Below are 27191 nucleotides of genomic sequence, written 5' to 3' on the forward strand. Positions count from 1 at the left end.
TATGGTATTTAAAATTAAGTGCATGTTTTTAAAATTAAATTTTAAACTTTAATAGTATATATTCACTTATTTTTTGTTCTTTTTCTTATTATTATGTACTTATTTCTTTTTCTCTCTCTTCTGTTTAGCTGCTTAAGACAATGGGAAACTGTTAAAAGCTTTATACAAAAAAACTGAATTTAATTGAGTAGAAACGACACAGAGAAAGAAATGCAGGTTAGTGAAATGAATCATGTTGGACTAAAGGGCCATAAAATAAATAATTGGTTCCGTTTATATGATCATTATGATACAATAAGGAGACTAGTTACAGGTACAAGTTGATTCACTTCACTTAGTGGATGTGAATCTTTACAGTTTGGGACTGAACCAGGTTGAGTCGCTGATATTCATCAACCAATGAGAGTCACTTCCTGGTTTGAGCGGAACGAGCCAATCAGCGTGTCTCTCGCTGTCGGAAAACATGGCGCCTCGCTTTGTTTGATTTCTCTGGTAGCTTACGCTTTTTTTCTTTTCTTCCGTTTTTGCACTTTTACCGCTAAAAACAGAGTCATTTGCTTGACGTCGGAGATGCTAAGAAACAGCGTGTTCCTTACTGTAAGGAAATGAGCACGGAAAACGGCAGGTATGTGCGTGAATCAGTGGTGTTAATGTGTTCGCTTTACATTACAGAGTGAACACAAACCCGGCGCGGTCCAAACGCACACAAATTAGGCCCCAAACTCACATCGTCACGCTGTATAACGTGTTAAACACGCTGTTTAAGCCTGTTTTTACTGAATAACACCCGGACACAAGCCGGTCGTGACGAGAAAATCACTGGGGCACCGTTAAAACGTGTGAACACACCGAAACGCGTGTTTTTAGCGTCGAATCCGCTTTTTTAATTAACGGAAATCTTCCGCTGCGTGTAAACAAGCCGGACGGCTGATTACTTAAAACACAAACAAAGATAAATAACGTGTTAAAAGCGACACGACGAAATAAAGCGAAGTGACGCCGCATCGCGTTCATAATTAGGATCAAACTAATAATACTAATAATACGCGCTTTTGCGTTACAGGTAACCGGTCGAATCGGTGTTATTTTAGCGCGTTTGTGTGTTGTAAAAGCGCCCGCGATGATTAAACGGGGGATAAACGGCGGTGTTGGTGTCCAGCGCCCTGATTAACGCAGTCTGCGCCATTTTAGTGCGCCAGAGTCGTCCGGCAAGATGGCGCTCTTGCTTTGTGTCCTCAGCTCTCAGGGTATGAGCTGCTACAGCGGCGTGTGATTCAGTACACACGTTAAAAACAAACCAGCCGTCTAACGCTAACGGAGGGAACGTTTACATTTATTATTGGTGAGGTGCGCGCGCGCGCGTGTGTTGCACAGTAATATAATCCAGTGTAAATCCGGCGGTGTTCAGCACTTTGTGTGTCGTGTAAAGAGCAGAAATATTATTGCACACCGCATGAATGGCGACTGAACCTCGATTTTCAGCTTCTTTTTTTCTTTAGACAGGCAGACAGACATCAAAGGCCTTTAAAAAAAAAAAATTTGAGCATTTTTTTTACACTTTTTTTCTTTTCTTTTTTTTTTTTTTTTAATCCCTGGTGCTGATTGACACGTCACGCGTACCGTTAAGTGATGATAACGCGTTCTTTATTACTATACACGGACCGGTTGTGAACACATTAGCCGGCTAGCTTCCGTTTGCTAGTTTGTTTCTTTGCGTGTTTCACACGACGATTAAACCCGCACGGAGCAGTACAATCGGTGTGATACACTTGTTAGCAGCTTGTTAAATGTTTCTCAGCGTTTGCTGTGTGATTCTTTTACCGGTTACCTTCAGTCTGTATTTATAACTAGTGCTAACTGTCTGAGAGGCCGCTGTGCGTCCGAGGTGAACTGCACTAGATAGGGCGCAAAAAAGCCACTTCTTATGCCTGAATATAGGGCGCTTATGAAGGCCGTAGGCAGCTATTTGAGACACGGCCCGAATGCTCTCGGTCTTTCACATGTCTTCTGTAGAAGCAGTTAAAATGAAAGCAAGTGTTTTATATAATGACCTATGACTTTTTATTAGGTAATTAAAGTCAACAGGAAAGTGGTGTTAAGGCATAATTTTGTGATTCTTTTTAATGAACATTTTATTTTAAATAACAAAATTATGCATTGACACCACATCAGAAGGTTGTGAGTTCGAATCCCACGTCCACCAAACTGCCACTGTTGGGCCCCTGAGCAAGGCCCTTAATAACCCTCAATTGCGCAGATGTATAAAAATGAGAATCTAATGTGTACGTGCATTTTTTTCTTCTTCTGTGTTTCACGTACTGACAATATTAGCATTATTCGATTCCCATTAATGTTGGTATTCAGACTTTTTATCCCCTTATGCTTGTAACCGTTTAAATCCAGCAAGCTGACTGCACTGGTGACAAAACTTCATGAGTTCTTGGATCATTCTTCAGAGGAAGAAACTGCTGAATCCCAAGTTAATGATACCTCCAGTGGTAAGACTTGCTAGATCGAATGTGTGCTTTTGGTTGTATTTTGGAAAACTGCTATGTCTGGGGTCAGAGCTCTGTTTCATATTTCTGCGTACGTGTCATGATGTCTCAGGTGAGGACGATCATGCTGCGTTCACACACACAGTGATTTTTTGTCTCTGCATGTTCCCAGTTGCCGTATACTATGAAAACTATTCACCGAAGCACGAACCACACCAGAATTTTTTCGAATTGCTGAGTGGTGAAATGAATGACAATGCAAGGACAAATAAATAGTATATCACTTGGCTCTATTGAGGTCTTGAAAAGTGCAGGGAAAATGAATTAATTAACTATGAACCAAGTGAATTGTCACAATGATGTTCTGAGGAGTTTTAAACACATGTCGTGGTGACTGGTTTTTAAATCCCCAGTTGTGTCTAATACACAGTAAATACTTTAACTATACTACTGTTACAAAGTTGCTGATGTTTGCTTCACCTACACTGGTTTAGTATTTGTGATCCTGCTGCATTAAGCTGGTCATTATAGTGAACTTCTAACAACGACTGACCGATGAAGTGATGAACCCTGATTTTCTCAGAAATATGGCACCTGTCAAGGGCGGCTGTGAATTAGGCAGCAAGTGAACAGTCAGTTCTTAAAGTTATTTTGTTGGATGCAGGGCAAGCGTTTGGTCTTTATCACACCGGTGCCATGTCAACAGCTTTAGAGCATTGCCGCTGCAGGCAGAGGCGGCGTAGCAGCTCGGAGCTGGAGTAGAGCAGTAGCAGCACCGATCATTTTGGCGCTGAGTCTATTTTTGCTGCATGTCTCACGATGAATTAAAGTGGCAGTGCATTGTTCTTGCTCAAAATAAATGTGGCAATGTTAAGAATTTTCTATATAAGTATAAAAAAAACATTTAAGGGATGTCTTTCACACAGTCCACACAGTCGCTGTAGGATATGTGAAAAAAGAAAAAAAATAATTTCGGTTGCCAAGTGTTTATATTCCACCCTCCCCAAACCACATAAGCACGTCTACCACAAGTTGAAGATGAATTCTATCATAATAAGCCTCATGAAGTGATTTCTTCCAACATGCAGCAATTAACATTGTTTGTGTTTAAAATCCAGAACCACAAACGCAGAAGTATAAACCAGGCTTGTTACTGCCACAGTATTTAGAATCAGGACAATATTGGCTTAGATTTGTTTCAAATATGCTTTGTTCAGCATGCGTGTGTGTTCATGTTGTCTTTCTATTCTCTTTCCACTTCAGGTAATATGGCCTCCAGTGACTCAAACATCAACGATGAAATAATGGAAAAGGTTCAGGTGACAGTTTTATTCTGTTTCTATAGTTCGGGGGGGGGGGGGGGGATACCTAAATAAACGTGTAGCATTTCAAAAACGACGAATAAACAAAGAGAAAATGGTGACAATTTGATTTAGAAAATAAGGTTTCATTGCAGGTTTATTCTACATCGCCCACATGTTTACTTGACTGTGGTTTTTAAAAAGATGAATTGTGTCTTACAGCCCGGTTGTTCCACTGAAGTTCCTAAGGCCACAGCACGCTCAAAAAGGTGAGTCTTGTACAAACCTCTTTCGCAGCATAAACCCGGCTCAAACCTGCAGCTATGCAGTGCATCGCAGATCCGATCGCCGCTTGTTTAGACTGAGACCAGATGAAAAAGATTTTGAACAGATTGAACACGCCAGAACCAACACCGATGGTACTGTTGGGTTGAGTGAAATGATGGGCCATGCTTTTATACTGTCAAAAAGGGGTAGTGTGATGTGGCAAGATTTGGTTCTCACTTATTTACAACAGATTTGGATTTGATTAATTGATCAGCTCTTTCTTTGTCATTTTCTTGGCTTATTAATTAATTTTTGTTCCACTGAATCCGTAGTTATTTAGCCATAGTGCAAAATGATAAAAATGGCTACGATGTTTGCACAGTGTAGACTCGAGCAACTCGATTCTATTTCTAATATTCGCCCTTAATTGCAGGAAGCCTGCGGTTGTAACGAAGCTCACAGCTGTAAATGAGCCCGAATCTGCAGACGAATGTGAGCAAGATTCCGTCGCCGAGAATCCCAATGATGCCACGATTGATATGGAAGAAATACCAGAAGGTACCTGATCTGTCAAACCTCCAAGTAAGATGTTTATTCTACTGTAGGCATGTGCGTGTCCTTACTGCCCCGTGTCTGGGTTGTGCACAGATGTAGTTATAGTGAAGCCAGAACCCGTCAACAATGAAGGAAAAGATGAATTCAAAGGCCCCGAGTTCCGGACCAAAGGAGGGAGCAAAGTCAAAGAAGAGAGTCAGAGGAGGCGTCCTGGTGAGGCACTGTTCCAAACGTGTATCTGTGCGTTTTATTTCCTCCTTCTTTGCTTTATTTGTTTTTCTGTCTTTTGACCAGATGAGCACTTTGAAGAGATCAGGTGTTCGAGAGTTAATTGCACTGCTTGCGGGCAACAAGTCAATCATTTCCAGAGGGACTCTGTGTATCAGCATCCTATACTCAAAGTTCTTCTTTGCAAAGTAAGTATCACCGAGTATAACTCCAAGCATCAGCAAGTCTGTGACGTTCACGCTGAGCGGCTGGGATTAACACTTTTGTTTTGCTTCCAGTCCTGTTTCAAGTATTACATGAGTGACGACATCAGCAAGGATGACGACGGAATGGACGAACAGTGCAGGTAAGCCTGCAGAACCGCTTGTGACTTGAACATGTAGTGCGCTGGGGGACACTGACTAGCCTGAAAGTGCACACCTGGCAGTGTGGATACGTGTTGGTAGTGCTGTAAGGTGAGTCAACCAGCGTTAGTGTGGCCATTAGCAAAACAAAGTTATACTGTGTCTTAAAACGGTAAATTATGCACGCACTCCTGTTTTTAAGCAAGTTTTTCATACATCTCATATAAAACAAATAATTGTCCTAAGCAGGCATCAGAATACCTGGTGGGTTTGAGAGTGTTGGCTGTTCTTTTAGTGGCTCTTTCACACTGGCAGTTTAGTTTGAATCACCCAAGCAAACGGGAAGCGCAGCACAGTGCCAGACCTGAGGCTGGAGCTGATTCCCGTGACCGCAGCTTGCACTCTGGTCTGCACATATTTAGGAAGTAGCCTGCACTTACCATGCATAATTGCACAAAAGAAATTCCACCAAGAATACGGTGAGTCAAGTTGCGTTCTCTGATGAATGTAAATGCATAATAGAAGCAAGCGAATCTGAAAGCCATTGTTATCCCAGTTCATTTAGCTTCATGTGTTCTCAACATGTTCACGTGGGATTGCTCCAGCTTCTCCCGTTTCCTCTGGTACCTAATGAGCTCAAAAACCAATAAATAAAGTTTGTTTTACAGTTAAACGTCAGTCTGTTTGCTGTGTATTGCTGAGCAAATTTAAAAGTGAGACGTCTTTTTATTTATTAATCCTAATGACCCCAATTTTATCATCTTTTAGGTGGTGCGCCGAAGGAGGTAATCTCCTTTGTTGTGACTACTGCAGCAATGCATTTTGCAAAACATGTATTCTCCGTAACCTTGGAAGGAAGGAGCTCTCTGGAATCATGAACGATAACGATAAGTGGCGTTGCTACGTGTGCCAGCCCGAGCCCCTCCAAGACCTCGCTGCAGCTTGTGAGAAAGTTCTGAGAAATCTGGAATGTATGAAAAAGCCAAAGGGAGAGCAGGACAAACCAAAACGGGATGGCATGAAGCACAAACAGGGAAAGGTTAAAAATACAGCGTTAAATGGAAAGGATGCGTTTTCCGACGGATCAGGGACGCTAACCTTTTCCTACAAAAAGCTAAAGGTTCCAAAGGAACTGATCAAAAAGACAAAGAAGCTGATTGAGACGACAAACGGTTTGAACAGCACTTTTGTGCAGTTTATCCAGCAGGAGCCGGTTTACCTGGGTGATAACATCGTCCGGCACAGGCATTTGAAAGCCTTCAGATCTGTCTTGGCTGACTTGAAAAAGGCCCATGTGACTTTGGAGGAGGCGCTAGATGAAGAGTTCAGAGACCTCGAGGTCCAGAACGGAGAGGGAAACGGGGTGGCAAATAATGCGCCTGTAGCTAACTCGGCCTCAAACTCTGAACCTGCTGACCAGAGTAAAGATCTGGATGATGAGGTGGTTCAAGATGACACCACAGATCAGGTTCCAGCGTCTTTAGAGGACGATGCTGACGAGGAGAACGTAGTTACGGCCGATATAGAAATGACTGAAGAAGTTGTTGAACCCATAGCAGAAAATCCAGATGATGGGTTTATTGAAAGCGAAGCTAATGCAGAGATTGTTCCAAATGAACCTGACTGTAAAGATGATGCTTCAGCAGCTGGTGAAGCCTCTCTCGACAAAGACATCGTGTCTATACCACCATCTGTTCCTGAGGAGCTCTTCGAGATGGTCGAGAGTCTTTCAGATTGTGTAAAACAAGAGAGTGAAAAGGATTCGGTCGATACAGACAGCACGTCAAGTAAGACCTCGCTGTCTGAAAGTAAGTGTACAGAATCCGGTAAGAGGTCTTCAAAGGTGAATAAAAAACTCGTTGTAAAGCTCACCCCGATTCCTCTGAAGATTACCATTAAGAAAGACGAAAGCAAGTCAAAAGAGAAGGATGGTGCTCTGTCACCAGACGAAAGCAGACGTTCCCCCAGGATGAAGACCACTCCTCTTCGCAAATCATCTGAAAGGAGGAGTAAGAGTCGGTCCGAGGGTAAGAGAGCAAACGACGAAGACTGCAACACTTCACAGATGCCAGTCAGCGCCGATCTGTCGGATTCGGACTCTGACGAAGTCCCGGAGGTGCTGCGGCAGGTAGAAGGCATGGAGGCAAGTTCAGAAGAACCGGACACGGAGCCTAACGGCAAGGCCGCAGGCAACGATGCAGCTAAAAAGTCGCCCGAAGAACCGTCCGAAAAGACTGTGAAGCGCAAGCTCATTGCATCTTCCTCAGATTCAGATGATGTGAAGGCATCGACAGCAAAGAAACACGCTTCCAAAAAAAAGAAATGTAGAGAATCCGATTCATCTAATCATGACTCAGAACTCGAGAAGGAGATCAAGAGTTTAAGTAAGCTCAGCACCACAAAGAAATCATCTAAACGAGGCAAGAAGCAGGCGAATGAGGGCAAGAAGGAAGAGAAGGAGGGTGAGGAGGAGAGTGAGGCCGAGGAGGAGGAGGAGGAGGGTGAGGGCAAGAAGAAGAAGAAGAACAACAAGAAGAAAAAGGTGGAGGAGACCAAAAAGGAGGGGAAAAAAGGTCCAAAGAGATCTTTCGAGAGGAAACGGAGGTCACAGAGAGGCAAAGAGAATGCTGCAAGAGATTCATCCTCCAGTGATGAAGAGGAAGAGCAGGCAGCAGACTCTGGAGAGGATAGCAGTGATCAGCAGAAGATAAAACCTATCCTTGAGTCTGCCATGCCCCACACGGATGCTTTCCTTCAGTCATCAGGTCAGAAAAATGATCAGGTTTTTTACTCTTTGCTTAAGAGTAGAGTAGATTTGAGTAGATTGTTGATGTCTGGAGAAGAACGTCTTTAACCTTGAAGGGCAGAGGGTATGTTTAATACGAGTATTTTGCAAAACGTACTAGGTTTACTGCTAAAGGTTGATTTTAAAAAATGTACAGACAAAATAAGTTCTTTCAGCACATACGCACACATCACTGTTGTCCTTACTAAACACTGATCTAAGTCTGCTCTAGGTTTCTTAGCCTTTGTTGAATCCCAGCCTTCGTTTCCTGATCTTTGCATCTAGTCGTGTTAAAGAAACACGGCAGCTTTGTAGCAGACCACACAGTTTAGGTGAACTGATGGGCTTCAATAAATAACACTTAATATTTGGTCGCATGTCCCTCGCAATAACTACGTCAAGCTAGTGATGCGCTGATCGATCTAAAACCGTTGCATTCTTCTTTGTTTCCTTTTCAGAAAGCAAAATGCTGCTCAGTTGATTTTTAGGTCTGGTGACTGACTTTTCTAGTCTGAAACCTTCCAGTTTTTGCTCGGATGAAGTGCTTTGTTGTGTCACCGGTGTGTTGTGTTTTGTTTTTTTTTTGTTTTTTTTGGTATGATTTTATATTTCTGCGTGTGTAGTTTTCTTTAAACAGCGGATCGTGATACACTGACTTGCTAAAAGTTTTGAGACGCCCCTCTAAATCGTTGAATTCTGGCTTTCCAATCACATCCATGGCCACAGGTGAAAGAATGGGTTGCAGTCAGGAGCTCAGTGAATACGAGTGTGGTACTGTGATAGGTTGTCACCTGTGCAATAAGTCTAAATTTGATCACTCACATATTGCACTGTCAACTGTTAGTGGTATTATAACAAAGTGGAAGCAATTGGGAGCAACAGCCACGAAGTTGTAGGCCATGCAAAATCACAGAGTAGCGTCAGCAGGTTTACTTTGTGTAGAGTCAATAGCTACAGACCTCCAAACTTCAGGTGGCCTTCAGATTAGCTTAAGAACAGAATGTAGAGTGCTTCATGGCATGGGATCTCATGGCTGAGAATCTGCATCCAAGCCTTTCATCACTGGGTACAATACAAAGCGTCAGGTGCAGTGGTGTAAAACATGCCACCACCAGACTCTAGAGCAGTGGAGACGTGTTCTCTGAAGTGACGACCCACGCTTCTCTGTCTGGCAAGCTGATGGACTAGTCTGGCTTTGGTGGTTGTTAGAAGAACTGTACTTGTGCTATATTGTGCCAAGTGTAAAGTTTGGTGGAGGAGGATTATGGTGTAGGGTTGTTTTACTGGGATTAGGCTTGGACCCTTAGTTCCAGTGAGAGGAACTATTAATGCTTCAACGTACCAAGACATTTTGGACAATTTCATGCTCCCAGATTTGTGCGAACAGTTTGGGTGTCTCTCCTTCCTGTTCTAACATGACTGCACACCAGCACACAAAGCAAGGTCCATAAAGACATGAGTTTGGTGTGGAGGAACTTGACAGGCCTCAACATAATAGGACACCTTTGGGATGAATTAGAGCGGAGACTCGTGAATGTGCTTCTAGAGGAATGGTTGAATATTCCCATAAACACACACTTTACGTTGGGGAAAACCTTTCGGCAATACAAGTGTACCTTCGCAGATTTTAATGACAGCTGTCAGAATATTTCAGTCATTAACCGTGTTTTTTTTTTTTTTGTTGGCTGACCTGCTAGGTGTCTGCTTGTTAGTCTGCCAGTGGTGTTGAATTGTTGCATTGGTTATGCCTGCTGCTTGCACATTGCCCCTCTTTTCCCAGCTTCAGAATGGCTCACTTTTATACCACAGACAGCTCTCTGGTCTTTGAGTTGATTTATCTTCCCAAAAAATAAAAAAACCCCACAGTGCTACGTGTTCCAATAGTTTTGATCACCTTAAAGTGGGTGGGTTCATCAAAAGCTGTCATGTACAGTAGATGTAAACCTCAGGAAATAAAAGCTGAAATTCTGATCCATCATCTCATATTCAGCTTTCTGTCACAAACCCAAACGTGTTCAACTTTTAATTAAAACAACAACAAAAAATTGGCCTTTCCTTTTGTGTACTTTTTGTAGAGATTAGGCCATCCTTAAAAATATTCTTGTCTGCCGTAATTTTTTTTTTTTTTTTGCTTTAAGTCCGACCGACTTGCTGGTTGTAAATTTGCATTTTTTTTTTTTAAAATAGCGTTTTTTAAATTTGCATAATTGCGAAATTTCTTACTCTTCAAACAACTAATACAAATGCAATAAAATAATAATTATATTTTAGTAAGTATTGTAAATATATAAATTGCCTAGGCCTACATACAAACGAAGGCTACATTCTTTCTTTTAAATAAAAACCCGTGACGTCATCTATGTTTACACTGTTGGTTACCGGATGTCACACTATGGACTGTGTGTTCGCTTCGTCTCATACTCTCATTCACTGTCAGGGTCAACGGTTCGCGCTTGGTAAGGATGGCTGCTGCTGCAGTAAACAAAATGTTCACGGTCACCGTTCAAAGTCATACGGGTTTGGGCACCATAATACATCTAAAAAATTCATTAAAACAGCTCGACACCGCTATAACTTGTCGGTTGCAAATGAAGTTTGCAATGATTTTAAGGGAGTTTTTCCTTGCCACTGCTGCCTGAGTCATCTCAGACTTGCTCATAGGGGAATAAATACATACACATTGTGAACTATATACAACTAATAATAATCTAGAATTTTTATTCTGTTAATTCTTATTTCTTTTATTATTTGTTATTTCCTTTATCATTAATTATGTTTACCTTCTGCTCTGTGTTTATGTTCTGTAAAGCTGCTTTGAGACAATGTCTATTGTAAAAAGCGCTATACAAATAAACTTGAATTGAATTGAATTGATGCGCCTGAAGGCAGGGGTTGAAGACCCAGTCAGTGACGTCACGATATGCTAATTTGTTTAAATTCATACCTACGTAATCACCATCACCAAAATTGTCCTTTTTTTCCATTTAAACTTGAAAAAATATATATAGACCTACCTACTGACCCTTTTAAACTGTTACTGCAAACCAAAATATTTTTAAGGATGGCCTTATGCATATATAAAATGTTCAAAAATAACAAACACACATATTTTATATATATATAAAATATGTGTGTTTGTTATTTTTGAACATTGAATAAAAACAAAATAACAAACACATTTTATATATATTTTGTTTGTTATTTTTGAACATTGAAAAACTTCTTAACATACTTCAGTAATGTGCACAGGGACTTTTATACAGCACAGCAAGTCAGTCTCGTATACATTCATGGGTGTATAAATCCCTATTCCTAGGTCAGTGTACTGTATATTAACAGCAATGATTTCTTCAATGAAGCAATGCAAACAATTTTTAAGGAAACGTCCAACTCAGCAAAATGAAAATAACCCACGCAAGCGCATACTTTTTTTTTTTTTAAAGATGCTTCAGAGCATAATGGGTTTCATGCATCCTCGCTAAAATTCAACCCGTGTGCCATTATTGCTATTGCTCTTGCTATTGTCACTTCTTCCCTTTTTCTTGACTCCAGTGAAACCCGAAAGTTTCGCTCTTTCTATTTCTTGACAGAATGCGACAGATTTGAATTTACCACCTTGTTCGTGTTAGTTTTCATGTATCACCATGACAGCATGATGCTTCCAAGTCCTACATTATATCAGCTTTTGTTGGGTTGTAATGCTTTTTACCTGCACTGGGTTTCCCTCAAACCCATCATGTATTCTAATACTTCAAACCCATCATGTATTCTGATGCTAATGACTTATTTATATCTTGCACAGGAGATGAAGCTCAAGCGAAGCAGGAACCCGTCCAGATTGTCGATGATGACGACGACCCTGAGAATAGGTAGGAATAACATTTCCCTTTAACTGGTTCCATTCAAACCACATGTTTCCAGTGTGGACCTTTTAAACCATTTCCACACCTGAGTCAATTAAAGAGAGAAACGCTTCTTAAATCAACATGCCACAAGCTTGTAAGATCTTAGCTAACCTAAGTGCTATTTATTTCCAGGTGGGCATTTACAAAGCCCTTTCAATATAAAAACAAGTAACCCTGCTTGTTCATGTGATTATGATGAACATGTAGAGTCTTGTTCCTGGGTGACAAGTGTGGAGACCTGACGTGGTCTTCTCCTGTCGTAGCTCCTCCACCTCAAGGTTCCACATGCTGTGCATTTTGAGATGCTTGAGGTGACTCTTCTCTGACCTCATTCGTCTGCAAGGCCCTTCCACCAGACCGTCAGTGTGTCACAAACAGCCAGGGCAGGGTCAGCGATACAGATCCTGTTTTTCCCTAATATTTGATAAGAACGTTTAACTGAAGCTCTAACCTGTATGTGACTCATGATATAATTTGTTGCTGCTGCCACACGATTGGCTCAGTGAATAATTGTATGTATGATTAGTCGAACACGTGGCCCGTGTGTTCTGTAACGTCTCCGACGGATATATACTGTATATACACGCTTCACATGGGCGGAGCTCTCTATCTCTGTAAATCATAGAGGAGATAACATGCTCAGAAGCAGGGCTGGGTGATATGGCAAATGTCCAACAACACCTTTTTCTGTGAACCCCATATGTGCTTCCCCAAACATTTTCTCCAAAGCTGGAAGTAGACAGTTTTCTCCTGCCATTTCACTTCCCTGGGATTAAGAGGCATTTCCATCATGACCCTGTCCTTCACAAAGTGAGCTTGACATGAAGTTCTGGTTTGCCAAGTTTGGAGTGGAAGAGCTCCATATTCCGTACACCTGCACACGCATTTTGTAAATCCCAGTTTGATATCCCGGTATTAACTACCCAGAATTCTACCCCATGACCAACCTTTATTAAATCTCAGTAGGATTTTAGTTGCATTTTGCACAAAACTGCGTTTGGTTCCTGAATTCCTGATTTCCATTTTCATTCTTTTTTGAAGAATTGCAAAGAAGATGCTATTAGCTCAGATCAAAGCCAATTACTCGTCAGGGGATGACAGCTCTTCAGAAGACGAAGACTGCAAAAAGGACAAAGAGGAAAGCTCTTCAACAAAAGCGAAGAATGATGGTAGCTCCGAGGGTGAAGGTACGGGTCCTGATGCTAAAGAAGTAAAGCAAGCTGTGTAAGAGCATGATGCTATTGTTTTGTTTAAAGTGTGATTTACGTCCCTCAAGCCACTCGAACTTCCATGAACTTCTCGGTTTGTAGAAGCTTCTAGGAGATTTTGTCGAAGGTTGTCCGGCAGTTTTGGGAAAACCTGTCTGATATCTGACTATAATGTACTTTGACACGGCATGTTTAAGAAACTATATAGATTTTTTTTTTTATGTGGGAATATTTATAAAGCTGACCTTTTTTTATATGCTTTCTTCAGTGATCACATTAGATGAATAAGGAGACAGTTAACAGATATCAAACATGACAACAAAACTGCCTGGTTGATTAAAGGCTAGTATAAATATAATAAAGGCTAGAATTTTGCTTATGCTTATTATTATAATGTATCCCACTGTGCTGATTGGTCAGAAGGAGTTGATTGAATTCTTCCATAAGCAGTAGATCTGACAGCAGTGTTGGTGCATCACAGGTGTATATTAATACATGTATATTAGTTATTTACCATGCAAAAATATAATCACCTATATATCACGAAGTTACGAAGACATGTTTACAGAGTAGTTTTCTGCCGGATTCTGGGCCGACGTGGCATTTTTGATAATGAATGCCGACACAGACGTGACACAAAAGTGCGGAATTCATCTTTTGACCTCAAACCCTTAATCATCCGTTATAAGTTGGGAAGCAGAATGGGAAGTATGTTTAAATAACAAATGACCTGAAACAAATCTTGTAGATGGGGAAAATATGCAGCTATCCCAATAAATCTAGGCAAGTGTTCCATTTAGTGAAGGCAGCAGAACCACCAAAATGTTTATATGGCAACACTCCTATGGCTGCAAAACGTATTTTTGGTTTTACTTGTGATTGAGATGTGCAAAAGCAAAACACATCCCAGTTCAGGAAAATAAAGATCATAATGGGTTTTTTCAAGGCTGTTCAAATGCATTCATCGTTTAAGGATCAGCTTTGAAAGCTTGTGCTCATGTCTTCTTTCCCCTGACAGAAGAGGAAGAGGACTCGGACTCTGGGTCGGAAGTGGACGTGAAAAAGGCAGGGCGAAGACACAAGCTGCTTCGCAAGAAGCTGACCCTAAGCGAGGGCGAGTCTGATAATGACAAACCTGCCAAGAGCAATAAGGAGGCCAAGAGAAGAGGAAGACGAAAAGGTCAGAGTTGATCAAACCTTACACATATACTTTGTCATAAGTCGTGTCAATGATTAGCTAAATCAAGCTTGTAATAACATGTTTTATCACAGTTTAGAGGCCTGTGTATTAAAATTGTAGGTCATATATGCTCTCTCTTCATATTATTGTGTATTATGCTGATACTTGTGTTTATTTATATATATTTTTGTTGCAGTGAGCAGTGATGACTCCGATTCAGACTTTAAACGCTCAGGCTCTGGTTCGCAGAGTGAGTCAGCGATGAGTGCCTCAGTAAGTGAGGATGACGACGACGACGACGACAGCAAAAGTAACAAGCGGCGAACGCGGTGAGAGAAGATTTCAGCCTCAACTATGTAGATTTAATCAGTTGAATTTATCAAATGTACCATGCCATATAAATTTATTTCCCCCCCTGTTGCTAAATGTTATGAACGCACTCTTGTAGGTCCTCGAAAAAAGCTGAAAAAGATAGTGAGAGGAGTTACCAGAAGGAGAAAAAGAAAAAGCGACGGCGGATAAAGGTTCAGGACGATTCTTCCAGCAACAAGGTACCGTGTGGCTGTTGGTGAGCAGAGCCATGTGCTTTATCCACATGCTCGACTGTGGCTTATTTTATTTTATTTTTTCCCCCACAGAGTGCAGAGGAAGAGGACGAGGAAGATGATGACGGGGATGACAAAGGTACACCAAAGGGCCGCAAGAAGATTCGCAAGATCCTAAAAGACGACAAGCTGCGCTCCGAGACCCAGAATGCTCTAAAAGAGGAAGAAGAGCGGCGTAAACGAATTGCTGAAAAAGAGCGCCTGAGAGAAAAACTACGAGAGGTGAATAGAGAGGGAATGCAGACTTATGGGTAGCGGTGGTTTTGGATATAGATTATATGACCGAGTTCGAATGCCACCTCCACCAAGTCTCTTAACCCTGCAGCACTCAGCTGTGGTTGCAATGCTGATAGTTTTTTTTTTTTTTTTTTTTTTTTTTTTAATCGTCATTGTAGGGAACTTGATCTGATTTAATTACACTTAGAAGTAGACGCATGAACGTGTTTTGGGGTGTTTGGTTGTCACATGTTGAGTTAAACACAAGAGATGGGGTTCAGGAAGTACCTAATGGCACTCACTTTTGCTTATTTAGACAATAGTGGTGGAGGAATCCTCGCAGGTCACCTGTCCCATTACTACTAAACTGGTGCTGGATGAGAACGAAGAGACCAAGGAGCCACTCGTCCAAGTCCACAGAAACATGGTGACAAAGCTGAAGCCCCATCAGGTGGACGGTGAGTCAGAATCTCCCAGATAGGTCACTTATCTCCTGTGTGCTGGGACTGTTCTTCACCTGGATGCTGGAAATGTGTACAAACCTAAACACATCTTAACACTGCTGACAGAAACGTGTTTGAGTGTATTGAGTGTAAAGCAAAGGCTTTTAACCATGCTATGGTATTTATTATAATTAGTCAGACCTGTGTTTTGTTTTTCGGACTATCCAACAGTTGTGTGTGTGGTGATTGTTTCCGTCTGTGTCACGTCTGCAGGTGTGCAGTTCATTTGGGATTGCTGTTGTGAGTCTGTTAAAAAGACTAAGACTTCATCTGGCTCAGGCTGTATCCTCGCCCACTGCATGGGTCTGGGCAAAACCCTTCAGGTACAGTAATGTGGCCCGCTTCATCGTGCTTCATTCTCTATAGTGGTTAGGGAATGTAGGGGGTTTCCTTTGGTTCCCCTTGAAACAGTGACGTCAGATAGCGTATCAAATTGAAGCAGTTGTTGTCAGAAGAACAAAAAGGCCTTCTCAGGCATTACAGTGCTCCTTATTCACACTAGATCTCAAAGCTTAATGCTAATAATTACAGAACAAATAGAGGATTCGTAGTAAAAGTGGCAGTTAAAAACAACCTGGTAACGTTTTAACGTAAAGGCTGGTTTAAATCAAATCAAATTAAATCAAATTTTATTTGTCACATACATACAGGGTACGAAATGCTTTTTGCATCTGTCCGGTATATAAGCATAAAAAAAAGGAATGCAATTTAGGATAAAAATAAACCAAAACCAAAAGGACACATATAAATAAAGTATAAACTATATAAAAAAAGATATAAAATACAAGTGGGAAAAACTAATGTATATACATAAATATAAGTATGGTGTGTATAAAGTGACACTGAGCTGTGCAAGCCCAGAGTTAAAGTGTCAGTGGGGAAAAAAGGTGTGCATAAAAACAGTGAAGATGGAGAGAGAGGTCCAATTAAGGTGACTCCGATTTAAGGAAAGGAAATACACATGCGTCGGTACTCACAGTACTGTTGTGTAGTTCTGTGCAACAGCTTTTCTCTGCATGTTCGACTTAAATAACCTTCTGTTTGTGCAGTTCACAGCACCTTGTGCTCATCGTAAAGACCATGCTTACTGATACTGCTCTGTGCTCCCATGTTCCATCCTCGCTCTCGTTATTAAAGATGGCGTTCAGCTGGGCTGTTTCGGAGGGTTAGCTGTCACTAGGCACAGACAGACCTACCACATATACAAACCATCTATTTCATTTCACACTGCTTTTAACCCACAGGACTTTTGGGTTTGTACAAACACGTCTCTGAGGGGAAGCGTTGCTCTAAGGGGAAAGTCCCTCAGATCATGTAGGCCGTAGGTAATGTTATTCAGTATGTTAAGTAATTGAATCTGTCAGCAAGAATCCAGTTTAAGAAAATAGATCAGCATTGTTCCCTTGCTAAAAGCAGCAGCCGTCTAAACTCTAACAGCCAAGAAAAATGACGTGTAGCGGGATGGACGCCTTCTCCTCAGAGGGTGGGAACGTTGCTTAACTGACATTTGCATAACGTGTAGTGTCTCGGTACTTGGTGTCACATCAGGTGATGCATCATCTGCACCTTCAGCAAAGTTCTTTCCAATAACAGTTTTTTATTATTTTACCAAGAAGGTTTATTATCATTTTTCAGCAAGACCGGTATGATTTATTCTTACAGAGCAGTTAGGTATCGACATAAAAAGCTTCGTGGTGTAAACTCTATTTAGGCTATTGTGCTCTCGACTCAAAGGCCATAAAAGCAGTTCAAGTTGGGCATTTGGATGGATGCACATTTTATCCTTCAGTCTGCAGTCTCCTCTGCAGGAAATACTAATAAAGCTGCTAGAGATCCAGCATGCTCATTATTCCCATAATGTTTATTGGTCTTCGTGTACAGACAAAACATTATCAGAAGGCCACCTTTTAAATTTCCAGTAGACCTTTTGGTAGCTCAGTTATTCATGAAAATCATCAATGGGGTAATTTCGAGACCACATGCAGTTAAGACAATTGGCTGTCAAATCAATTGGTCCAAGTGAAGTGTGAGGATTCGCAGACTCTGGTGGACGTCCAAATGAGAGCAATGCTGCGAGTTGTGAGCTGCATCACTGGGTCAGCTGTTCTTCTTTTCTCCTGCAGGTGGTGACGTTTCTCCACACTGTGCTTCTGTGTGAGAAACTCAACTTCTCAACAGCTTTGGTGGTGTGTCCCCTTAACACCGTACTCAACTGGCTAAACGAGTTTGAGAAGTGGCAGGAGGGCTTGAAAGACGAGGAAAGCTTAGAGGTATAGATCTGGTGTTGTGTAAAGCACAGACTTCCCCATTATATCTGGTTTCCTACATAATGCGGTCCCACTGACCGTCACAACAGGGTGCACACACTTAAATAGCTGTTTAAAGTCTGTCAGATGTGAAATCAATAGCTATTAGCTATTTTTGTGAAATCAACAAAGGAAAAGATTCTGTTTTTGTATGAGCCATTAAGCTCAGTTTAGTGCATGAGTTGCATGTGTGTGTTATTTATAAAGTGTGAATTGTGTGAATTTTAGGTGTATTATTTAAATTAGTACTTTTTGCTATTTACGTCCTAACCAACACATTTATAGGATGTGACACATTCGATTTAATTGAGAAGTCAAATATAAATAATCATAAATACAATGATTAATCTTTATGGGCTGTGATTTCCAGCACCTGGATATATTTCAACTGTCTAGTGTCTGACCTTTTTAGTTCCTCCTTTTATTCACATTTTCAATCTAACAATGAAACGAATCGATCTGTCTGTTTTAATCGTGTTCTCTATAATTACCGTCGGACCTTCATCCGTAAGAGATTTCTTTTTAAGAAATTTTAATGAATTTCTTTTAACTACTATTTAAAAAGATATCCGAATCCTGTACTAGGTAATTGTGATTGTGTGTGCATCAGGTGACCGAGTTGGCCACGGTGAAGAGGCCTCAAGAGCGATCGTACGCCCTGCAGCGCTGGCATGAAGACGGTGGCGTCATGATCATCGGTTATGAAATGTACCGCAACTTAACGCAAGGCCGCAACATCAAGAGCAAAAAGCTTAAAGAGACATTCCAAAAGACCCTCGTTAACCCAGGTGAAGTAGTAACTCTGGGTCTGTACAGGAACGCTACTGTGGACATGTCACACTTAGTCTGAATGCGAGCGTCTGTGGCTCGGCCGCTCTACATTTATCCCCCAGGTGTGAATGAGTGTTTGACTGCATGTGTTTATCAGCGATGGACTGGTATCCTGTCCATGAACTATTCCTGCATTGTGCTCAGTGTTTTGTGGACTAACACTGGATACACCACACCTCTGACTAGGATACCAAAGCAGTTACTGAAGATGAATGAATGAATAATATTTACGTACTCTGTGTTTATTTTTCTTGACACTAGTTTTACAAGTTCACCTGACCTTGAACCCCAGGCCTCCATTTTTGTAGGTGGATCAGAGATCTGTTCCCTGGATCCACCCCGAGTTAACAAACAGCATGAAGGCTATAAAAAAGCAAAAGGGGGAAAACAACCCATGACTATGCTGATGTTACACACCAGGTTTTGGGTGGATTGTAACCCGACCCTCATTCTGGCCATGTTTTAATTTCCTCTGAAATGTCCAATTGCAGGTCCAGACTTTGTTATTTGCGACGAGGGCCACGTTTTGAAGAACGAAGCCTCGGCCGTGTCAAAAGCCATGAACTCCATTAAAACTCGGCGAAGAGTTGTTCTGACCGGAACTCCGCTTCAGAACAACCTGATTGAGTGTGAGTGACTGCATTTCTTATTGATATTCAAATTCATCCGTTTCATATGGGAATGTCGGGTCAACACAAAAATTATCAAATGAAAGCCTGTACAACTGGGCTTCTGACTTGTAGCTGTAGTTCGGTGGTGTTTCTCCCACTCTGCAGACATATCAAATGTAAATATTTTCCGCGTCTACAGATTTAAAGTACATTTTAAGCTCTAGCTTTAGACCCAGATACAGCTCGGTGGTTTTAGTCGAAATGATGAAGTATTTACTTTTCTGTTTTGTTTATTTTCTTCCTCTCAGACCATTGCATGGTCAACTTTATCAAAGAAAACTTGCTGGGCTCAGTGAAAGAGTTCAGGAACCGTTTTATCAACCCCATTCAAAACGGCCAGTGCGCCGACTCCACGCTGGTCGACGTGCGGATCATGAAGAAGCGAGCGCACATTCTTTATGAGATGCTGGCAGGCTGTGTTCAAGTAAGCCTGTGGTTCTTACTTCACTCCGATTTTACTGCCCATTCATTGACTGAACAGTCTACAGTTAAAGGTGGGGTGCATGATGATTGGGAAATGCTTCAGAAAACGGAGTCGGGCCGACTAACAAAACAAACGTCTAGCCAATGAGCAGAAAGGGGCGTGTCTTCTCAATATGTGGCGGAGAGAGTGTTCAGTGTGCATGTGTGACATTAGCCGAAAGCGATTGAAACATTGACATGGCGGATACCTGCTGTTACCTCTGCCTCGAGTTTTAGGTGTTGAATGTCGTATTCCGTGTGAACCGGAGCTAAACCTTTCATGGTACAGCGCACAGTACTACAAAAAAGCATTTGACCTGTATTTCCATAGTATTGCTCATTGAGTTCATTTATTGATAAAAAAATATCCCCTCGGCCAGCTGCCCCAGCAGGTTCCGCCATAATAGTTGTCTGGGTTACTTATGTATGTGTGGGCGGAGCTAACAAAACGGGTGACACTCATTTGAGTTAGGGGCGTGTTTGTTTTGGTGATTTCAAATGTCAACATTGTCTTTCAAACATCGTGCACCCCACCTTTAAAGGCCATATTCCTGAAGTGTAAATAGTAACTGATGTAATTTCTGATTTGAGATTTGGTTTAAAATAATTCACGACTTGACAAGATTTCCTCCAGAATTGTTCGACATATTGTCCAGCAGGCAGCTATACTTGCTTGTCCTAGTTGCCAGAACCTTTGCTTTGTCCAGCCCTGCATTTTATGTCACTGTGTGAGTCTTTGTGTGAGTGTGTCCCTCTTATATTTTGCTTTGTAATCTGTTTCAGAGAAGAGACTACACTGCACTTACTAAGTTCCTGCCACCTAAACATGAGTATGTGCTGGCGGTGCGGATGACTCCTGTGCAGTGCAAGTTGTACAGATACTATCTGGAGCACTTTACAGGTAAGGACCTTCCAGCAGGTCTGTTTATGACCAGGTTTTCTGAGTTTCCCACTACCTAATAGACAGAAAGTGAACCAAATATCAATGTCTCTTGAGGCGCCCCTGAACAAATGTGCTGTCAATTCTAAGAAACCTGAGATGTAGAAGATAATTAGCTAAGGCAGGTTGAGAACCTGTGTCAGACACACTGTTGGGTTACGTTATATAATAACTTGGATTTCACTACTTCTAAAGTAGATCTGCAGCTGGGGGATTGCATGGCAGCTGGTGTGGATCTGCCTATCCAGACAAAATCCCACATCCTTTTTTTTTTCCTCCTAATGAAGAGTTTTGGCCGAGTTTTTCAGCAGGTGTCTCGTTACGCCAGCTGGACGCTGTGGCACTGCATTTTTCGGTATAGTGTACTTTATCATTGTTCCCAAGCAGGACTGATCTCCAGGTTTAAATCAGACTTCATTTATTGGTCGGGTTCAAACTCACTTTAATTCGCTCACATTCTCAATATTTCTTTTTGTCAGTATGAGTTAAGTGGTTATATAATTAAAGCTTTTTGGAGCTGTATGTTTGGCCAAAAATAATCTCTGCATTTGTTTTAATAGAGACTACTTTCACAAACAGAACAGTAAGTCTCACAAAGTCAAGAACATATCTAGGAAGGGTCATGCTGGTCACAGTAAACTATCAGTATTACCACTGAGGCCATCCTTAAAGCAAATAAATAATAATTTAGTCGGTCCTACTGTAAATTGACAGGGTCGGTCGGGTTATGGCAAACAAGAATATTTTTAAGTCTGACCGACTTGCCGGTTGAAAATTTGCGTTAAGCCCGACCAATTTTTTTTTTACTCTTCAAACATATAATACAAAAGCAATAAAATAATATTAATTATATTCTAGTAAGTATTGTAAATATATAAATTGTCTAGGCCTACATACAAACGAAGGCTACGTTCTTTTTTTTTTTTTCTTCGTCCCATTCTCTCATTCACTGTCAGAGTCAACGTTTCGCGCTGCGGCTGCAGTAAACAAAATGTTCACGGTCACCGTTCAAAGTCATACGGGTTTGTGCACCATAATACATCTAAAAAATTTATTAAAACAGCTCGACACCACTTTAACTTGGCACGAAGTTCTGGAAAATCTGCGCCCAGCATCAAAATAAGGTTTGCAATGATGCGCCCGAAGGCACGGGTTGAAGACCCAGTCAGTGATGTCACGATATGCTAATTTGTTTAAATTCATACCTACGTAATCACCATCACCAAAATTGTACTTTTTTTTTTTTTACATTGAGACTTGAAAAAAAAATAGACCTACCTACCAACCCTTACAGTCAGGTTTTTTATGTCCATGCAAATTTATAATGTAGTTAGCAGTATGTGACCAATAAAATCTTAACTATAGAAAAGAGGGAAAAAGCAAGGAGTTCAATTTAAACTCCAGATCTTACTCCAGAACTTGGTAGATTTAAAAATAAAAATCTGCCTGTAGTAACATTTATTAATCCACCAAGCAAACGAAAGATCTTATGTGCACATTTTGTTTCTGACTGGACAAAAAAGGTTGGAGCTAACGTAATTTAATAAGGTATGCTGAGCTAGCCGAGCGCATTAATACAGACTGTATCCTGTGTCTGTTTAACCACAACTGTGTTTAGTAAGCAGGAAAGAGATATGACTGGCAGGAAACGGCTCGTTTTCGTCAGCCTTTCGAAATTTCTGAATCCCTGATACAGAAAAGTCTGTCATCTGCTGATGCAACCTGATCCAACCAGTACAAATCATTCTGCAGTCCAGCTGGTTGTGTCTCGGTGCCCGAACGGGTCATGCTAGCTACAGCATCCACAAAACATGGCAATTCACATTTGGTAGTTCAGCTTCACGTTGTGCAGTCACAACTCAAACTGGTTCTTTTCCTGAGCAGGTGTCGGCTCTGCCTTGGAGGGGGGAAGAGGCCGTGCAGGCACAAAGCTTTTCCAGGATTTCCAGATGCTCAGCAGAATCTGGACGCATCCTTGGTGTCTCCAGCTGGACTATATCAGTAAGGAAAACAAGGTAAACGAACAAAGGCACACAACTGGCGAGCTGCAGTACTCTCTTCCTTCATCAGCACTAAAACAAACCCAGGGGAACGCTGGAGTTTCCTCACAGTCATCACTTTCTGTGCAGTCAGTCGTGCAGTCAGTCATGCCGAGCACAACAGCCTGTTTTAGGCGTGTGTTCAATTGATGTAACTAGAAGGCAAGTTTTATCTTTGCTTTGTTGCACTGGCTTAAAATCAAAACTCTAACCCGGGGCTGACTGCTACTGGCTAAAATCATAAAATTAATGATTTTTTTAAATATTAAAATTATTACAACATAGAATTTTTATTTAGGTTTTTTTTTAGCACATTCATTTTGTTAGAAATGGCCCTGTTTAACTTGTCTAATTAATGAGCCTTTATATATTTATAAATCTTTTCATTAAAATAAGATCTACACAGGTTTTAGAATAATAGATAAGAGTTAAGAGATAATTAAGTCAGGGCGCCTATCAGACATTAGTGAACCGTTTTCTCGAATTTTTTTTTTTTTTTTAACCAAGAAATCGAGGAGCACACCCTGAATGACTGGATATCACAAGCTAATGACATTATCCAACCTCTAACTTGTCACTGAACCGAACACACACAAAAACACATGCTTTCCCGTTACCAGGAGAAAGCGATGGCAAAACAAACACGCAGACCACACCCGATTGGTTCAAAGCTTCGGCATTTGCAACCCAGCTCCCCCTCTTTGTCTGCGTAGTTGAGTCAGTTCTTTGAATTGACGTTGTACAGACATTTACGTTCCTATCCCAGTTCTGTTTAAATCAGCCTTCTTAAAGGAGCTCCACTCCAGTCATTATTGCCTGTCTGCTATTTTTCACACTTCTTGTTTTTCCGTGACAAAACGTCAACACCGGCTGCCCCAAAAATCTATAGACCAGCGCCGACCAGCACAGACTCCACCCGATTGTGAATTGAGGCTGGAATCGGGGTAAAAAAAATCTGGCTTTAGTTATCTTAATTGAGCGGCTGTTTTCTATGCTATATTTAAACACCGTCTCTGTTAAACACGGTCAGATAAATAAACAGCATGCAGCCAAATACCTTCTAGAAACTGGGTGCTCGTAATTTACTGTTGCAGAATGAAGGCAAAACTGCTGTCTAATATCAGCGATCCACAACAGTTCTATTCCAGTCACTCTTGTTTTGTTAACTAAGGAAGAGTTGAACTTGAAGCATGTAGTGTGTTTGAAAGTTACAGTGTTGTAATGGTTTATGGGTTGTCTGTGCTGTGTGCTTTAGGAGTTGTACAGCAGTTAGCTGTCTATTAAAAATGATTTGGAAGAGTAGGGAATATCACACAACTTTGGGGGGTATAATGTTATAGGGCAGTATGATGTAAACGGAGTGGCGTGTCCCAGTAGAAGCCGTGTTATTGTTACTCTTTTTCAAATAACAGCAAACCATGAAGTGTGTTATTCCTTTCGTACCACCGCAATACGCCAGCGATAATTAGTTAGCTTGCCATGTTAGTGCCAATTCTCAAAGTGCCCCCGCCCCCAGTTCTGTAGATTTTCTTTTTTTTTTTCTCTTGACAATGTCGGCAAAAAGTACTAACCCAAATGTCTCCACACAGTGAATGTCCCCATATCAAAATTATAGACCGTTTAAAATTAAAAGGAAGTACTTTACATTTTTCAGTTGAACACACGTCAGAGCTGATCTTAAGGAAAAAAAAATCTTCTAAGCATTCAGATTCAAGCATTCATCAGCAGCATGGCGTAATAATAATGAATGACTTTTTTTTAGCATAATTGATTGTCTAGTTATTCACTTTTGTATACAAACACTTTAGATGCATGAATCATTCAGCTGCTGCTAATAAACTAAAATGTGATTTGATCTTAACAGGGTTACTTTGATGAGGACAGCATGGATGAATTCATTGCATCCGAAACGGAGGAGTCATCGATGAGCCTGACATCTGAAGACGAGAAACCAAAAAGGTGAAAACTCCTATTTAATCCCTCTGCATGTTTTTCCTTTTAGTCCTCACTAGGCTGAAACATGTCTTCTAAACAAACCGAATGCAGGAAGAAGAAACGGGGGAAAGGCAAAGGCGAGAGCTCAGACAAGTCTGACAGTGACGATGTGGAGGTGATTAAGGAGTGGAACACGAGCTCCCGTGGAGGAAACCCAGAGGGGCGGAATAGAGCCGAACCTGTAGAAGAAGGTAAGTTTGATTTGATTGACTGAACTTTTCGTTTATATGTCCTGCTTTGTTTTCCTGCCCAAAATATACCAGGCAGCTGACATGATTGATTGTGAACACTGCAGTATTATTTGAATGCTTCTGGTCCATGTAGATTTATGTTTAGAAGACTAGAATTGCCAATCGGTTTGCTAACATGGTTCAATTCTTTGTGTCTGTGTGTTTTTCTCTCTCTAGTTCGTCCCAGCAACTCTGGCCCTGGTAGCCCTTCTCCAGACTGGTACAAGGAGTTTGTGAGCGAATCGGACGCTGAGATTCTGGAACACTCTGGAAAGATCACGCTTTTGTTTGAAATCCTGCGCATGGCAGAAGATGTGGAAGATAAAGTGTAAGCAGTGATTCCTCCCAGCTGCCGTGTCATTCATTCTGATGATGCATGGTTTAACCGAATGCACTGCGTTTTCAGGTTGGTGTTCAGTCAGTCACTCATATCATTGGACCTCATTGAGGATTTCCTGGAGTTAGCAGGCCGTGCCAAAGAGGAGGGAAAACCCTCTCCTTACAAAGGTAGGCAGTTGATTGGCACTTTTGAAAATCTGCAGGAATGCTTAGACTGGATGAATTGATCACAAATAAACTGAAGCGCTGCTTCTATGTCATTGCCTTGGCTGGTTTCTTTGCCACTGAAGCTTAGAGGAACGTTTGTGTGTGTGTGTGCTGGTTTTTAAAAAATGTTTTGCTCTGTATGTTTAAGCACACTGAACATTAACCACTGCAGTTGATGCAGTTTTCGACCCTTGGTCAGCCAGACAGTAGCTTGACTAAACGAGCTGTCTCTTTAATGGAGCCTGCTGTAAGTGGCACATTTGTTGGCAATGAGCTGTATGTTATGAATGCCTCATTACACATGAAATGTAAAAAGGAAAGATTGAGTTACTTTTCAGTATATTGTTCATTTTAACGGAGACATTCAGAGTGTAGTTGTGTTATATGCTTTTTAATGGTCGAACTTGTTTGCTTGACCAGTGTTATGCGTTGTAAGATGAACAACATCACCACTCATACTTTCCTTCTTATGTTTAATGAACAAGTTAAAAAGCTTGGTGGTCAAATTTAGGAGCCCATCTTCTACTTTTAGTGCACATCTGACACGGATCTAAGTTAAAAGGTCTCAGTTTCACACACATCCTACACATTTGGACCCAAAGCCTCTGGCATAAGGTCATTTTCCTAATTAAACTCCAGCAGCTGTTTTTGCTTTCATTTTGAAAATGATTAGACCTTGACTTTTTTTTTTTTTTCTCTCCCTCCCCAAAAAATGTTTGCTTAAGGCTTTGTAATTTGTAATGAAAAGATCACAGAGAAGTAATTGGAAACATACTGTAATGTTAGTTATGAACACTCTCACAGGGGGAGGTAGTAATATTAAAGGCCAAACATGAGTACCCTCCACTCAGCCACCTATCTGTGTGCGTTCTTTACCTAAGCTCTACATGAACGCAGCTGGCTCATCAGGAATTATCACGCTGCTTCCAACACACTGGATTTGTTATGACTGGATAGGCTTGTTTGTTCTCTCTGAGAAACCTTAAGCAGCACAAGGCACTGGCAGCTTGTTGTTTTGTTTAGGTGCGTGTACAACGTGAATCAGCATTGACTGGCTGTAATGTTTTCTCTTGAAGGTGAGGGCAAGTGGTTCAGAAACATCGACTACTACCGTCTGGACGGTTCTACTAACGCCATGACTAGGAAGAAATGGGCCGAAGAATTCAATGACACCAGCAACGTTCGGTAAACGACCGACTGTTTATTAAGGGAACAGACTCAGATTTTTGTACGGTTGAGGAAACCCTGATAAGGTTCTGTGTTAAAACCCTGGTTTTCCTTAACATGAACGGATTTTTTTTTTTTTAACATTACAGATTAAACCCCTTTATAAGGCTAGAACCTTTTAAAGATTTCTTTCTGAATCATTAATACTTCAATAAAGTATTACACAATTCCGTGTTTATCTTGCCCCGATTATATCTAAGCTTCATATTAAGTTGAAGCAGATATTTGTAATAAGCTGATGACTTAAAAGGAAGAAGCAGAAAAACCCACTAAACTAAAACTGCATTGCTTGACACGAGAACATATTCCGGCGAGAACCTTTATGCCGTTTGAGGCACTCTTACAACTTAAG

The 27191-nt window shown here is 41.1% G+C and overlaps 1 protein-coding gene across 5 annotated transcripts in view; it reads left to right on the forward strand.

Annotated features, from left to right (window-relative positions):
- Nucleotides 1-429: 429 nt before the first annotated feature.
- The window catches only part of atrx (ATRX chromatin remodeler), a 43632-nt gene continuing 16870 nt past the window's right edge, over nt 430-27191 (forward strand). Inside the window, exons 1-28 of one of the 5 annotated variants that reach the window (XM_027154546.2) lie at nt 430-625; nt 2404-2498; nt 3759-3814; nt 4019-4065; nt 4497-4621; nt 4712-4831; nt 4913-5034; nt 5125-5192; nt 5959-7955; nt 11778-11844; nt 12922-13067; nt 14107-14268; nt 14465-14597; nt 14717-14819; nt 14907-15095; nt 15406-15547; nt 15806-15915; nt 17716-17862; nt 18509-18686; nt 19221-19358; nt 19649-19824; nt 20646-20763; nt 22687-22817; nt 24706-24800; nt 24888-25027; nt 25244-25394; nt 25473-25573; nt 26689-26797. In XM_027154546.2, coding sequence (XP_027010347.2) covers nt 606-625; nt 2404-2498; nt 3759-3814; nt 4019-4065; nt 4497-4621; nt 4712-4831; nt 4913-5034; nt 5125-5192; nt 5959-7955; nt 11778-11844; nt 12922-13067; nt 14107-14268; nt 14465-14597; nt 14717-14819; nt 14907-15095; nt 15406-15547; nt 15806-15915; nt 17716-17862; nt 18509-18686; nt 19221-19358; nt 19649-19824; nt 20646-20763; nt 22687-22817; nt 24706-24800; nt 24888-25027; nt 25244-25394; nt 25473-25573; nt 26689-26797 — 5186 coding nt within the window. In that variant the 5' untranslated portion in view covers nt 430-605. Of the gene's footprint in view, nt 626-1108; nt 1343-2403; nt 2499-3758; nt 3815-4018; nt 4066-4496; nt 4622-4711; nt 4832-4912; nt 5035-5124; nt 5193-5958; nt 7956-11777; nt 11845-12921; nt 13068-14106; nt 14269-14464; nt 14598-14716; nt 14820-14906; nt 15096-15405; nt 15548-15805; nt 15916-17715; nt 17863-18508; nt 18687-19220; nt 19359-19648; nt 19825-20645; nt 20764-22686; nt 22818-24705; nt 24801-24887; nt 25028-25243; nt 25395-25472; nt 25574-26688; nt 26798-27191 lie in introns of those variants that run through there. The other 4 variants (XM_047802087.1, XM_047802088.1, XM_047802089.1 and 1 more) reach the window with 4 other exon arrangements.

The sequence above is a fragment of the Tachysurus fulvidraco genome, chromosome 17, assembly GCF_022655615.1.
Source record: "Tachysurus fulvidraco isolate hzauxx_2018 chromosome 17, HZAU_PFXX_2.0, whole genome shotgun sequence".
Classification (NCBI taxonomy): domain Eukaryota; kingdom Metazoa; phylum Chordata; class Actinopteri; order Siluriformes; family Bagridae; genus Tachysurus; species Tachysurus fulvidraco.